Source organism: Hibiscus syriacus, unplaced genomic scaffold, assembly GCF_006381635.1.
Source record: "Hibiscus syriacus cultivar Baekdansim isolate YM2019G1 unplaced genomic scaffold, ASM638163v2 tig00110174_pilon, whole genome shotgun sequence".
Taxonomy (NCBI): Eukaryota; Viridiplantae; Streptophyta; class Magnoliopsida; order Malvales; family Malvaceae; genus Hibiscus; species Hibiscus syriacus.
Window position 1 is genome coordinate 3,747,233 of NW_024062612.1, and position 15,731 is coordinate 3,762,963.

General features: G+C 33.4%; 1 protein-coding gene, 1 long non-coding RNA gene and 1 pseudogene across 2 annotated transcripts; 2 read left to right on the forward strand and 1 right to left on the reverse strand.

Annotated features, from left to right (window-relative positions):
* Positions 1–226: 226 nt before the first annotated feature.
* On the forward strand, positions 227–2,194 carry LOC120216953 (phosducin-like protein 3). The gene is made up of 4 exons (XM_039214224.1): positions 227–520; positions 904–1,047; positions 1,423–1,628; positions 1,761–2,194. The coding sequence occupies exons 1-4, from the start codon at positions 279–281 to the stop codon at positions 1,922–1,924; spliced, it is 756 nt and encodes a 251-aa protein (XP_039070155.1). The 5' UTR covers positions 227–278; the 3' UTR covers positions 1,925–2,194.
* A 15-nt stretch (positions 2,195–2,209) lies between these two features.
* On the reverse strand, positions 2,210–7,238 carry LOC120216952 (annotated as a pseudogene).
* Positions 7,239–15,138: 7,900 nt separating this feature from the next.
* On the forward strand, positions 15,139–15,724 carry LOC120216847. The gene is made up of 3 exons (XR_005525090.1): positions 15,139–15,153; positions 15,394–15,544; positions 15,659–15,724. It is a non-coding gene; the product is annotated as an uncharacterized LOC120216847 (long non-coding RNA).
* Positions 15,725–15,731: the final 7 nt, after the last annotated feature.

The window sequence follows — 15,731 nt, forward strand, 5'->3', positions numbered from 1 at the left end:
TACATGCATAATAAAATTACTTTCATTATCTTTTTCATGATGTATCCAACATTCTATACTTGTGTTGCCATTTACCCAGATATATTGGACTTTGCCCCCATTGGGCTGAAATAAGAAACACAATTGTCAACTTCGAATATTAGACCTTCCTACTTGGGCCCGTATTGATTGCCAGAATCAGTACTTTATATTCATATTACGTTTTTATTCCGACATTTAGAATTGGAAGCTGAGAGACGAGGGAGAAAGGAGGATCGAAGGAAAATAGAGTTCAAGTAATGGCGGATTACCATTTCGTTTACAAAGATGTAGAAGGAGCTTCCACTCAATGGGACGATATTCAAAGAAAGCTTGGCAATTTACCCCCAAAACCACCTGCTTTCAAGCCGCCTCCTTTTGAACCCGCAGCGGACCCGGATTCTGCCCCCAAGGACAAGTCTTGGATCGATCAAAAAACTGAAGAAGAACTTGAAGATCTCGAAGATGATCTTGATGATGATCGATTCCTTGAAGAATACAGGTTTTGATTATTGGGTTTAGAGATGTTTTTTATTGATTTAAAATGTAGTTTAGCTTAACTGGATAACAATTTATAGCTGAAAGGGAAGTTCTCACGTTCGAGATCTTGTAAAATGAATAAAAATAGTGAACTTCTGATAAACTTTAAGGCTAATTATTATTTTCTTCAGATTGCATCAAATTCATGATTTAATCAAGCTGGAACGTTTGCCTTGTTACTGAATTTTCATTTGCTCCGGATCTTTCCAAATACATTAAAAAATTAAACATATTTGTGTCGAACATATATTTGAATCCGGCTCTCACACTGAGTTTGAGTAACATGAATGTTCATTGGTATCTATGTTTGTGCATTTTATTGGAAGAATGGTGTTGGTTATATAGAAAGAGGAGGCTAGCTGAGATGAGGGAAGCAGCTAAGGTTTCAAAGTATGGATCAGTGATGCAGATTTCGGGATCCGGTTTCGTACAAGAGGTTTCACAAGCTCCTCAGGATGTCTGGGTGGTTGTCCTCCTCTACAAAGAAGGGTATTATTTTACCTTTGATATTACTTGCTTCCTATACAATTATCAGTCATCTAATCTGTGACAGTTTTGTTTCCTTTTATTATGTATACATGATACATTAACAACTTTTGTTCCCTTTTTAGGTTTGTTGATAGGATGTTATATGTTTAGTACAATATTCAGTGCCTCCTGCTTCATGTTTGAAGTGGCTTGTATGAATTTTCATTTTTGCAACACTTGATCTAATCAAATCATACCATTTTCCCCTTTCTCTGTTCTATATTACATAGATGTTCCTTTCTTTGTCCGATATGTAATTCGAATAAATGTTCATGCTCATGTTCATTGAAAAATGTGTGTATTCATTATTCTTGCTTTATTGGTATCTCTTGTTAGATTTCCAGACTGCACGGTGCTTCTGCGGTGCTTGGAAGAATTGGCTGTTAAATACCCAGCCACAAAGTTTGTGAAGATAATATCTACCGAGTGCATTCCTAACTACCCAGATTGTAATCTTCCGACTCTCTTGGTGTACAACAGTGGAGCAGTCAAAGCAAATTATGTCGGCTTGTATAGTTTTGGCCGGCGATGCACGCCCGAAGGTATGCTATCGATGAAGGGATTTGCTCCTTTTCTCTTTTCCTTTTTCTAATGCTTTGGATGTTGTTCATGAGCTTCTGTCCCAACACTACCATGTGTTTTGGATTGAAATTTTGTTTTCTGTTAAAATATAGGTGTGGCCTTAGTTCTCTGTCAATCAGATCCTGTACTAAATGACGGTCAAAGTGTCGGTGAGCGGTCTCAGAAAGCTGTTCTTGAAGGAGTTCGAAGGCGGTTTATCGAAAAAATTGTTACCGAGCATGAGGATCAGGACGATGGAGGATCATCAAGTGATTAGATGTTCAGTACACCCAAATTTTTCATTTGCATGGAGTATGATATACTTGAAGCGTCTCAACCATCAACACTTTCATGTTGAGCCACTGTCGGTTGGGAAAGATCAACATTGACAGACTATTGTAATTTCTGGTTTCTAGCAGCTGTGCTGATTTTTTATGTTTTGCTGTACTCTCTGCTTTCATATCCAGTAATGGAACTTACTGTGTTATTAGTTTTGTTCTTTGGAGGTCGAACCTTTGCGAGCAGTAAACTCGGATGAAATTCTCAACAGTTTAAGCTTTATTCATCTTTAGATGACAACATTTAGTAAGCTGAGACCAAAACCTTTACAGCGAAATACGATGAACTCCTACTACTTTAAAGTACGAAATTTAAGACTCCAAGCATCTATACAATCATCTAAAACCCAAACTAACTCATCTCTACTATCTTTGGCTACCGAAAATAGCCTCTTGTTATAAGCTTTATTCCTCTCACCCATAACTCGGCCATTTCAGACCCGCCTTCACAAACAAAATGAATCTCTTTGTTCTTGGTGGTCACCACTCTGAATATTCCAGGTCCGTTCACATCACCCTTGCTGTGCCGGTTCCTTTCAAAGGCTGCACTTGGTCCCAATTCTGCCTCCCGGCATATAACATTTCGTCGACTTGACTTTCCCCAATGCAGCAATCCGGAATTCCACACCATTTTCATGTCTTTCCAGTGAGGATTTCCCTTTCCTCCCTTGGTATGCTTCAGGACACGGGCACCACCGAGAACAAGGTTGCGAGCGAGCTCATCTAAAATCACACGTTCTGCATCATTTTTGAAGACAGTGGTTTTTCGAGCTAGAGAAAGTGCGGTTTCCTCTTTAGCATTCTTGAAATCACAATTTGCCCCGTTTGAGATTAAGAGCTCACACATGGGTCCATGACCTTCCCTAGCTGCCAACATAAGTGGGGTGTATCCATCTCCATCGGGGACATTTACAGCATACCCCCTGCTCGTCAATAACATAACAGCATCCAAATCTCCGTAGCGTGCTGCGCAATGCAAAGCATAGAAGCCTCCAGCATTTTGGTTGCCTTTTTCAAGTGCCAATTCAAGCATCACCTTCTCAAACAGATCACGGTTCTGGTTCAGTTCAGACAATGCAATTGCTGTCTCACCGGATTTATTTAACAGCTTAACATCAGCTCCGGCATAAGCTAGCAGCCGGAATGCTTCAACATGACCTTTCAAGGCGGCAATCATGATTGCTGAGAAACCATTCTCATTCTGATAATCAAGATCAACTTCTCTGCTTCCAATCAGAGCTTTTAGAGCCTCAACATCACCAGTTTCGGCAACAATCATCAATGGAGAGAAAACTGATACATTGCTCGACTTTGGTATCCTTAGACCCTTGATTACGTCCAGCACTGCTTGCTGAAACCTAAGGAACCATCGGTTTGAACCGGCAATCGAACTAGCTGACTGACCAGCGACGTTAACTAAGCCAAAGTCTGCTCTAGCCCTGGTCAACACTTTGAGACATTCTTCATGCTTGTACTTTGCACAAATCATCAAAGCTGTGTCACCAGAGTCAGTCTTGGAGTTTATATCACAACCCAAATCAATGAGGGATTGAAGGGTTTCTGACAAACCAAGACGAGCAGCCAGTGTAGTGGCCGGAACTCGGTTTTCAAGGTTTTAACTGGGCATTCTGCATTTGCACCACAGCTCAAAAGCACTTTGACCGCTCCTGTACTGCCACAAAGGATTGCATGGTGCAGGAGGGTTCTTCCATAGTGAGGTGTCTCGAGGGTGAAGTGCTGAAGGAGCATGCGCAAGATGGCACCACTATCTTCAAAATATTCTACAGCACACCAACTGATTGCATAGGGCTCAGCCAGTCCTGCACCCACTCGAACTCTTCACCTGTAGTAGTGTCCCATGACCATGCTCCAAGACTTACTTTCATGTCAGTTGGAATCCCAGCCTGTTAATGAGCCAAAGTGGTTTATATGGCGAGAACAAATAATAATAACAAAAGGATTATTCAAAGCATGTTATGCATTCTTTGATGCAACTCTTTAAACTCTCTTAGGTGATTTATGGGGGGAAATAATATCTTGAGGGAAACAAAGTACCATAGAGATTACCAGATCCAGATGTGATGCAACTATTATTAAAATATTCGAATTATTTAGATTCCAATCATAGAAAAAGCTTTGAGATTAAGCTTGTACATCCAAAAGACATTTAGTGCCTATTTTACATTTATTTAGAGTTTTGGGGAATTTGTGTTAATCACCTGTAGAAGCAAGCGAACGACTGCAACCTGCCGACTAACCACAGCAGCAACAAGTGCAGTGCAGTCAACATTTGTGTATAAAGAAGGTTTAGATGACTGAAGCAGCTGCCTGTGACTTTCATTCGCATCAACACCGAACTGTTATTAAGTAGGAGGTTATAAGATTATCAAGGTGAATCTAACATAAGCAACTATTATTCAGAATTACATCAAGATATGAAAATGTATTGGTCCAGGAAATAAGACCAGCATGGAGTTATTGGCTAAATCAGCACCAAGTGCAGCAAGGTTAAACACCCAACTTACAAAAAGACATTAGAGTGAAAGCAGACAATGCTAATAGCAGCTAAAAGAAAGAATTACAAGACATTGTAATGGTTCAAACTATTGAAGTGGCCCACGATGTTATATTAGAATGGATTTTATCACTTTACTTGTGTAAACTAACTGCTAGGCGGTTGCACGGTGCACAAGATTAATGGGTATGATAGATTTACCTTCATGAGAATGTTCACCACTTCCACAAATCCCCTGCAACAGGCTGTGACGAGAGCATGAATAGCAACATGTGGCCGAATTAGATCAGACCCCATGAGCAGTTCGGCAAACCTTGCTTGTCCATGGCAGCTTGCCTCCAGAAGAGCTTCTTCGCAAGCTGGCTGAGACGCCCCAGCTTTAAGCAAGATTTTCAGAATCTCAAGGTGACCCTCTCTGACTGCTACTGTTGTTGCAAAGCCCTTGAAGAGTTTCTGATTCACATCAGCTCCGACGCTCTGTCATATAAAAAGATACTTTCACCATATCGATGGTTTAAGTTGGTAAAAGGAATCTAAACTATAGACAGCTTTTTGCAGTTAATTTTACAATCATCCTCGTACTTTGACCTAAAAGGGAGCAACATTGCATAATACTCGCTGTATTTTCTTTTCTTACTCCCCTTTTCTTAAAATCTACAGTGGCCCGTAAGAAGAAAATAAAACAACTAGCATTGAAAGTATTTTGGATTGTTCGATAGATAAAATAAATCACACAGTTACAAACAGACAAAAGATAGCAACAACAATGATTTTTTGCATGATGATTTCAATTAAATATGAGATATATATGTGTATTGTTTCGTACTTCAAACTCAGGTCAACGATCGGTGACAACTCAATATGGGACTTGCAGATCATGTTTCATTTAAATAAATATGTTAGGCAATAAACTTCTCTTATCTTCAGTTTACTTTAAAAATTATAACTATGTTATGCAATAAGAAAATTTATATTGGGTTAGAAAAGAAAGAAAACTATATTTTTTCCATTAAAAGAGGAAAGGGTAATTGAATTTCACGCATATAATTTAAAGTAATGATATTATATATTTATATTTCTCTATCATCTGTTTTCTTTGAACTCAACTATTCCATCAAAATCATTAAAAAAAATCATTAGAAAATATCATCGAATTTAACCAACACAAAAGCTGAGAACAGTTAAGTTTATCGAAAAAAACTAAGATAATTTAATATCTCCTAAAATAACAACTCTCCAAAAAGAAGAATACAACATAAGCCCTTTTTAAATGAACAAAAAAAAAATTGATGCCTTATAACCATAAACGATAAGATAGCAATATCATTACGAAGATTTCTCTTTAATGCATTTACTTATCATAAATAAAGCAATAAATTTAGTGTTTCGTTTTCAAGATATAATTTAGGGGGCCGCTAAAACAGGATTCTCGGTAGAGATTAAAATCAAAAAAAAACAAATGATATTATTATACTGAACTAAGAAACTTACTTGACACATCAAAAAAAAAACGCTTACTTGACTCTATATAAAATTTTTGTTATTATTTTAATAATAACTCTATATTTGGTAAAAAATAAAAAAAATTATAAATTTAATTTCGCAGACAAGGAAAAATAATAAATTACCAAGAAGACATTGAATCTCTAAATATATGGAAAAAAATTTAAGTATAATAGAAGATTAATTTCCGAAGATTATGTTTTAAGAAAATGTAAGATGTAACCTTAGCTTCATAAATTTAAAAATTTTAAAAATAAATAAAATAAAATTCAACAAACGTAAAGATCAGAAAACTCAATAATTAAAGAACAAAAATTACGAGCAATTTTTAATTTAAAATACTTTTAGCACTTTGAAAAATTAGAAAATTACAAAATATTCGGTTGAAATTTGAATTTGAAAAAATTAATTTTAAAGTGAGTATATTTAACTTCCGTAACTTTCTCCCCGTAGCCAAGAGTGAAACTGACTTTAAAAATGAAAATTTGAGAAACAACATCTGTTAGATTAAAACGTGATGCTGAGAGATAAGATACTGATTTGTATAATATTAAAAAATTAAACTTAAAATAAATATTAAGATGAATTTAAAAAATGATTAAAAATTAGTATGACTACGAAAATGGTTTTTACAAAAATTAAATTTCAAGTAAAAATGGAGAAACAAATCAACTTGATAACCAAAACTAAGAAAAATGGATGTAAACCCGCGATATGAATGGAACCGTTTGAATCAAAACGTTAAACAAAACAGAAAATGAAAGTAAACAAAACCGAAGTTTTGGATTACATTACCAAGAGTTTCTTTACGAGAGCGACATTTCCGACGTGAACAGCGAGAAAAAGAGCGGTGACGTCAGTCGTAAACTCCTCGTACTCGACGCGAACCTCACTCGGCGACTCTTCTCTCAAAACGACTTCGGTCTTCCTTGTTTTCAAGCGAACGGCGCCGACGAAGTTGACGTCAACGACTGGTTCGCAGATGCATTCGAGAGCGGACCTCAGATCGCCGATTAAAGAAGCTTCGAGCAGGCGCTGAGAAACTTCGGCGTCGTAATCGACGGGAACAACCTGTCTGCTGCCGGAAAATACCGTCATTGTTTACACGTGGCCGTTTCTCGAAGGTAGCACACAAAAGCCGAAGCGACTCCGGGTGAGAGATGGCATGCTATAAATTCGCGAGGCTCGAGGAAGGAGAAGAAAAGCTCAAGTAATTAAAATAAGAAAAAAATTGAAAGAAGTGAGCGCCAGAGAGAGTGAAGCCAAGAGGGTGGCTTATTTATTAGGGAAAAAAGTGTTTTTACTACAGTTAAAACTAATATGGTAAGAGATCGTGGTAAATTTTAAGGAAATACCCTGAGGTGGACCCAGGATTCTATATACTGTTGGGCATTGGCTTTAGAATAAGGACTAAATAAATCGTTGACTCTTGATCTCAAATCATGACCGTTTATAATAACTATGTTTTCTCAGTACCGTCTGATTTTCTGTAATATACAAATCAGACATGTAAATTTACTTATTTATTTTTGGGTAAACTACAAGTATGTTACTTTTGTTTTGTTTTGTTATTTTATTTTAAAATTATGTCTAACGTTTAACTTATATTTTATTTTGATATCTATTGTTAAAAGTTTAAAAAAAATTACTAACACAACTTTTATTTTAATGATGACATGACATTACCTATGGTGTCACATCAGCAGTTATTTTAAGTTTTTAATGATGAGTATCAAAATGAAACATAAATCAAATGTTAAATATGACTTTAAAATAAAATAAAGTTTAGGTACCAAAATGGGACAAAAATAATAGTTTAATACTAAACGTGCAGTTTACCCTTTATTTTTGCTCAACACTTGAACTGTTCAGCTTAAGATACTAAGCTTAACCCTTACTCGAATATATGCCCCACTGGTGTAAGAACAATCATATTAATGAATTGAATTAAGATTTAATATAAATAATTTTTTATTTAATTAAAATTGAGTAAATAGTTTCTTTTATTACTATAAGATATATACAATATAATATCAACTCAAATACTCTCAATCGTTCATATTGAACGCTCATACATCTATACATGCATGATACTCTAATTCAAAACTTCAAAAAATAACAATAATTTTTAAATCGTTGAAGTCGCTTGATTCGTATAAATTATGAACTATTAATTCAATTGGATGAGTATTAACAAAATATTGATTTTATACTATAGCATATATTAAGAGGGATGAGACAATAGAATTTTTATTGGTCATTGGATTCTTCTACTAAAATTATATCTGCTTCATTTTTGTCGTTTTTAGCCCATCACCACAGTTGGATCATATTCCAACAAAATACAAATCTCATAATAAGTGCATTTTATTTTAATACATTTTTCATGTGGTAGATGTTTCCTACTTAATCATTTAGCATTTTAGATAAAAAAAAATTCAACAAACTGTTTGATTGGTTCACTAAATTATTTATTTTTATTTCTTATAATTCTCGTAGGTTATGAATTTTAAATTCACCATAGACACTATATTTCCTCATTTTTCTTCCTTTTGAGATAAAATTAAGATTAAATTTAAAATGTATAAAGTATATTTAAAAAGTATTCTAATTATTTACATAGGATTGAATGGTTACTTTTTTTATTAATTATTTAATATTATTATACTTCTAATCCTTTGAATTGTATTTTTTAAATAAAATAAATATAGTTATTGCAAGATTAATCATTTGAATATTAGTGATGTAAAATAAATAACTTGAGTTGAAAGTATTATTTTTATGATAATTTTTTATAATATCTATTTTGAATTAGTGAATTAGATATTAATAATTAAAAACTGAAATAAATGAAGAATTTGTAACCAGCGACATGCCATGCATCATACTTTCTACACGTGGCTGGGGGTTTCTTAGTATTAACTGGGACAATTTTATGTTAAAAACCCTAAATAAATATTTTTTTTGAATAAATATGTTAATTCAGAAATTATTTAAAAGAATAACTCTCAAATCATCTACATCAGATGATCTCGCGGCCTACAAACAGCGTGTTAAATTATCGCACCTCCAACATGCAAGATACATTCGACATGGACGCACTTTTTAAGTAAGCCAATAAAACAATTAAATAAAATTACCTTGTGCATTGCGAAGCGCGAGGTAACATTTATGATTCAAAATATCGCGAGCTTTATGAGGGACATCGCGGTCTGCAGAGCGTGAGGACAATAGATTCTCTACTCTCCCTTTAGTATCCATAGCCTTGTTATGATATTATTTCCGGGTGTGAAACTAATTTTTTTTAATTATAAATGCGTAGTGTTACAATTTATCTTTAAGGTGATTATCATATCATCATATATAAGATATTTTAAGCAGAGTAAAAATAACGTTGAAAATTGTTAGAAATCATGGTTTTGTGAAGGAAAAAATGATTTGATAGATATATCAGAGTGTTATTTCTGGCTTGTAAATATGAGTGATTTCAGAATTTATATGCTTAGATGTATAATTATTGCAATTTATATTTATGTTAAGGCAAATGATGCACTCCCTATAGTGAGTGTGTCTCAGTTTCTGCATCAGGTCCTCAAACTCACGTCTTCTACAACCATCAATAATATTATTTGAGTGTATCGATCATATAACTAAGTGTCGTCGATTTTTCCGCATACAACCCTTCCAAAAATATATATACCTATTTAGCACCTTCTTCAGATTTTTATTTTATCAATTTAATACCTTTCACGAAGTCGTTATCAAGGCAAAACTTCATCCATTGTGCTAGATTTTTGCAGTCTTTTAAACTTTTAAATATACAAGAAGTTGGAGAAAAAAAAATATTCTCTAGGAAGCATAAGCCAAACAATGCAAGACTCGAATGGGGTTCAAGAATCAATTCAGTGGATTCCACCGGATGTGGAATGGTGCAAACTAAATACGGATGGCGCAAGAAGCCCGAACGATGGCATTGCGTCTTGCGGAGGGGTAATGCGCGACTCAAACGGTAACTGGAAATTAGGATTTGCCAAATTCATTGGAATTTGCTCGATACTTGAGGCGGAATTATGGGAGACATTTGTAGGACTCTCTTGCGCTTGGGACTTCGTATTACGTAAGATTATGCTAGAAGTGGATTCAATGGATGCTTTTCGACTACTACAAGGAGGCAAGATGAACCGAGGAAGCTCGTCTCAATTACAGCACATATACAAGCTGCTTAATTAGAGGTAATTGGAATGTCAAAGTTCAGCATATAAGACCAAAGGGAAACAGATTAGCCGACGTGATGGCAAAAAAATGCTAACGAGGAAGATTTTGAAGTTCGCCTGTATAACTCCCCACCAGCGGAGGTTTTGCAGCTACTTCAGGAGGAGCAGTGTTTTGAAAATCGGATCGGACCGGTCGGTTCTTAAACCGCTACTAGTGAACAGGAAGGAACCGCTGAACCGGTTGTGAACCGTTTGAACCGGACCGGACCATGAACCGGTTGAAAATCGGTTTTGTTTTTTTTTCTAAAAAAATTAAATCAAACGACGTCGTTTGTTAAATTAGCCGAGACGAACTCGAGTATTGCTGAGCTCGACTCATACTCGAAAACTTTAAAAGTAAGCTCAACTCAACTCAAAAACTCACGAGCTAAAAATTATCAAGTTCAACTCGAACTCGAAATATAATATTGAAACTTGAACTAAAAAAAATTAGAAGCTCGATTGAAGCCTGAAATTCGAGCTCGATTGAAACGAAAGAATAATTCGCTCTGTGCTCACCAAAATGCTCTATGATTTTGAATGCCAATTACCTCTATTATTTATAGAAGTCAGTTGGGATGCTCTTCTATGTTTCTTAGTCATGTGAGATTTTTTTGTTTTCATATTTTTACTCTTTAGAATTTTGTGATGCTCTTCTATGTTTCTTAGCCATGTGAGATTTTTTTAAAAAAATAAACTAAACGACATCGTTTGTTATGATTTTTTTAGCCCCAAATTTATTTTTTGATTATAATTATATAATTATATTTATTATTTAATATGTTTTACCATAAATATTATGTTGTAGTTAATTTGAATCATTTTGTTTCACTTGATTTTATGGTTTTTAACTTATATATGTTATAATTTGCTTTGAATATAACTTGTGATATAAAAATTATTTTTTATTAAATGTTTTTTATATTTTTATTTAATTTTTTAAATAATTAATTAATTATGACGTCGTCCGGTTCCTCCGATCGATTTGACCGGTTCTATCGGTTGAACCAATGAACCGATAAATCGATCCGGTTCACTGACCGATCCGATTCACTGACCGATCCGGTTCGCTCTGACTCTGAAAACCATGAGAAGGAGTCCACGACTTCATGCAAGTTTAATTAAGTTTGTTTTCCCCCTTTTTTACTAAAAAAAAGCGTAAAAAAAGCTTTTTTCTTCTCTAATGTACCTTTATTCATACTCTTTTAGTATAATTACACCATTCGTTTTTATATTCTTAATTTAATCAAATTTCATTATGTTTGATCAACTTCAGTTTTTATATATTTTAAAATTTAAAATTTTAGATATAACCTAAATTCTAATTTATTTCATATTCTAATGTACCTTTTAAGTTGACCAGATATTAAGTTTATTTATTTTCATATATTTTATTCTTATAAGGTAGTGACACTTATCATCATTTTATTGATCAATATAATTAATTTAAAATACCATGAAATTGTTAATTTAAAAATAAATATCATGTCAATATTAAAAATTAAAATATCATATTAACATTATGTTAACTTTTTAATGTCAATTAAAAAAATAAAACATTATATTAAGTATATATTTTTAAAAAAAATAATAATTATGTAATAAATTATTGGCTAAATAGGTAATTTCCCTTGACTTGAAAATTATTGTACGCCGCTAAAGATTTGGACTTGGTTAAACGTATAACCGGACAGAATAAAATATTTTTCTAACTTTAAAAGAGTGTCCAATTTTGGACAATTAAAACCAGTAATTTTTTTCATTTTTTTACAAACAGTAAAAGAGGTGATGAAGCTTTCTGCCATAGTCCAAAATACTGGGTAGTCAAAACGAGTAATCAACAAGAAACCTTGTCTGGCTTGACTCACTGAGTTTTCCAAGTGACACGAGTAATGTCTCTTTTGACCAACAATTTTTCTTTTGAAGGTAAACCAACGATATTTATCTTTATTCTTTTTTTTTTCTTCACTTTAGTCATCTGATCATGCGGCTGTGAACCAGCAATGCACGACTATCTAGAATCTATTATTTGACTTTTCTGTACAGGCTGTGATCTTGACAAGTGTCCGATAAGGTGGTGATATCGACGTACATCCGTATGCATAGTACACCACCGTGTGATTTTATGGTAATAGGTGGGGTCCAGAGGACTGAGATTGATGACACCAGGGTACAACTGGATGTTCTGAATCGTTACTATCGAACAAGATCCCATGGGATCATCTTGTCCCCACGTTAACTGCACAAGATAGTATGGTATCGTACGGGTATGCCGGTGTCGCACTCTACTTGCCACGTGGCAAATCACAAAATGATGGACGGTCACTAAACAAAATATGTAATAGTATTAATTAAATTATATTTAAATTTTCGTCATAAGATTATAAAATAAAAGGCACATATGATTATATGTAATCGACCCTTTTATGGTTAAGTTGAGCCACCTCTCCACTAAGGCTTGGGATCTGAAATAAAAACAAATGGATGATCCTATGATGCGAAACTATTCGACGTATTTTTACTCAGCTTCTGATTTGATTCGTTTGATGTGATGGAAATCTTCCAAACATAACTATATACTGCAGTTGATTTTCATCCATGCAGTAATAATATTAACGTCGAGCACTCATGGACTCTGGAGAAAATTGGGAATACGTGAAAATCGAGAATGGGAGAGGTCGGCATGGGATGGCATACACGTGATGCTGAAGTCAATGCATGTATGGGTGGTGGGCACCATTAATGCTATATGTATTCATATTATTATTTTATGATTCTGCTATCACTTCTTTTAATGATTTTATGTATTGCAACTTTATTCATAAATACAAGTAAATCTTCAGAGTTCAGAGACTGCTATGCTTTGCCCTCAGCTTTTTAGAAACACGTTGAGTTTTCCCTTCTCTATGTTTTCGACCAACATTAACCTCTAATCTAAATATTTTGTATTAAATTAAAGAAAATCCAGTTTTTAAAATATGATATGTTTTTCATCAACCATTTAGTATATTGGTCAAACATTTTATAAAAAAAAAACTTGTAATTTAATGTTAAAATTGCAACTTGTTAAAAATAAAACACGTAAAAAGAACAAATTAATAGAATTTAACTTAAAATAATATAATATTCTCCAAACAAATATTATTTTCAAATGAATCAAACAAAATTAATGTAAAATTCTAATAATATGTCATGTAATGATAGTATACAATCATTGTTTTGAGTTCAAACTTTAAATCGCTTTGGCACCAAGATTTGTCTCCCTTCGCCAAAACCCCATTTTTGGAATTTTATTATTTTTTTAAAGAAAATTGTTGTTAAAGCTTCCAACTAACCCCACAATTATTGAGTTAGATTTAAGGTTTGCTTATGTCTCAAACTTGTCAAATCAATCTTAACTTGTGTGTTAAGCTTCCGACCCTTCAGCAAATATCATATTTGCCTCATTTTATGTCTTTAAGCAAGTTTTCGTACCCAACCGTTTTAGTTATCTTCTCCTTTCCATTACTCTTTGTAGTTTTAGATTGCATCACCCAACTAGCGACACTTGTATGGTAAGTTTTAGTATTTTTGTTTTAAAAGTAAATGTTAGTTAATTACCACTTTGTTTCGAATTAGGTTTCCCACTAAAGATGTTAAAATCTTGAACTTTAATCCAAAGTAAAGACAAAATTTTAGAAGTTATATATATATATATATATATTGGTTACAAATTAATTTATGTAATTATTTATAAATTATACATTTTAATAAATTTAATATTCGAAAAACTTTCTTTGGTTTCAAATATAAGTTTTTTAAAAATAAAATCAATTTAACATTTCCGAAAATAAAATGATAAAAAATCATCTTGACCTAAACTCGGGAAAAATCTTTTAATATTTTCTCCAGTTCGATATGAATTTAAATTAAAACAAATGTAAATTTAATCCTCAAAAATAATGTTTTTAATAATTCATACAATGCGTCTGCTTTGGGCCACAGTCTGGCATATTGGTGTGGAAGATTTTGGTTTGGGCGTTTCATTGGCACAGGGGGTTTATGTTCGGCCTTATTGGTATGATCCTCAATTTGTAATTATTAACGTCAAAAGACTTGATAAGCTTAGTCAATGGCATCTGTTATACAGATCAATTATTGGTCAACTCGGAGTCAATTCTTCTGTCCATTAAAATTAGATATAATGCAACAAAATACTTGTAATATTATTTGATAATAGTATTACTTTGATCCCTATTTTTCTTTTAAAATATATTAACTCCTTTTTTTTAGAACAAAAAGATCCTCTTTTTTTTTTCGAAACAAAAATATCCTCTGTAGATAGGAACCGATATTCAACTAACGCACGTATAAATATGAAGTGATAAGTTTACGTGACATCACATGTTGGAACAAAAATATCAAATATGCAAAGGTGATGACGTAGTAAAGTGCCGCGTCAGAAAAAAAAATGAAATTTTCAAATTCTTTGGGTTAAATATGAAGTTTTAAAATGTGTATTTGCTAGGTATTTGAAACTCCATTTCCTCGCGCTTTTCATATCTACTCTGAAACCTTCAATATTTATTGGGCTCAACAAAACACCATCGATTCCAAAACCCACAAAAGAATAACCGAACGATCGAGAAAAAAATGAAAAATGCCACAAAGATAGAATTATTCTTATTAAAAAAACAATGAGAAAAAAATCGGTAGTCGAAAACCAGCATAAAAACCGATGTTGTTTTTACCGGAAATATTAATTTCACTATCAAATTTTCGGTAGAACATTTAAGGTAGTTTTCAATATTTTAAATATTGCTTTACTGAAAATGATAACATCTTTGGTAGCCCTCAATATTAACATCTTCAAGTAGCTTCTTGTTTTTATCATGCATCTGTTTTTATCTACAATCGGGTTGTATGCTTTGAGTTCTATCGGATAGTGTTACCTGGATAGGAACACAGTCGTATTCATTTACCCTGCTGTTTTTATTTAATCTAATAAATCTTGAGATACTCTTTTTATCCTTCTGCTTTTTGTTGAAATGCCCTTGGTATTTCAGCAATTATGAAGGGGTTTTAATGACCTCCAATTCTTATAAAAAAGAAGAAGAAAAAAAGAAAAAGAAAATAAGGAAGTACTTTTCTGTTGCAGACGGAAAATGCTGCTATTGAGAAAGAGAAATACTGTTTATACCAGGTCAACTAATGGATTTTCTATTCGCAAATCAAAGGTGTTAAGTGTTGGTGGTTCTAGTTTGAAATGGTCAAAATCTATTGAAAAGAATTCAAGGAAAGCTAATGAGGTAAGGAGCATCATGTACTGGTTGGCCAAGCTCTTCTTTTGTATGCACTTTAAAACTGGACTGATTGAATTCAGAATTAAAGTAGCTTTTTTTTGTTATGCTTCTTTTCAATAGGAAGCTACACTAGCAGTTGCTGCAGCAGACAGAAAGAAAAGAGAACAAAATGGCAGAATTTTCGGGTAAGGCA

Coding starts and splice junctions, on each gene's coding strand:
- LOC120216953 (XM_039214224.1), top strand. CDS start 279: ATGGCGGATTACCATTTCGTTTACAAAGATGTAGAAGGAGCTTCCACT. Junction 521..903: donor CGATTCCTTGAAGAATACAG/GTTTTGATTATT, acceptor TTGGTTATATAG/AAAGAGGAGGCTAGCTGAGA. Junction 1,048..1,422: donor GTCCTCCTCTACAAAGAAGG/GTATTATTTTAC, acceptor ATCTCTTGTTAG/ATTTCCAGACTGCACGGTGC.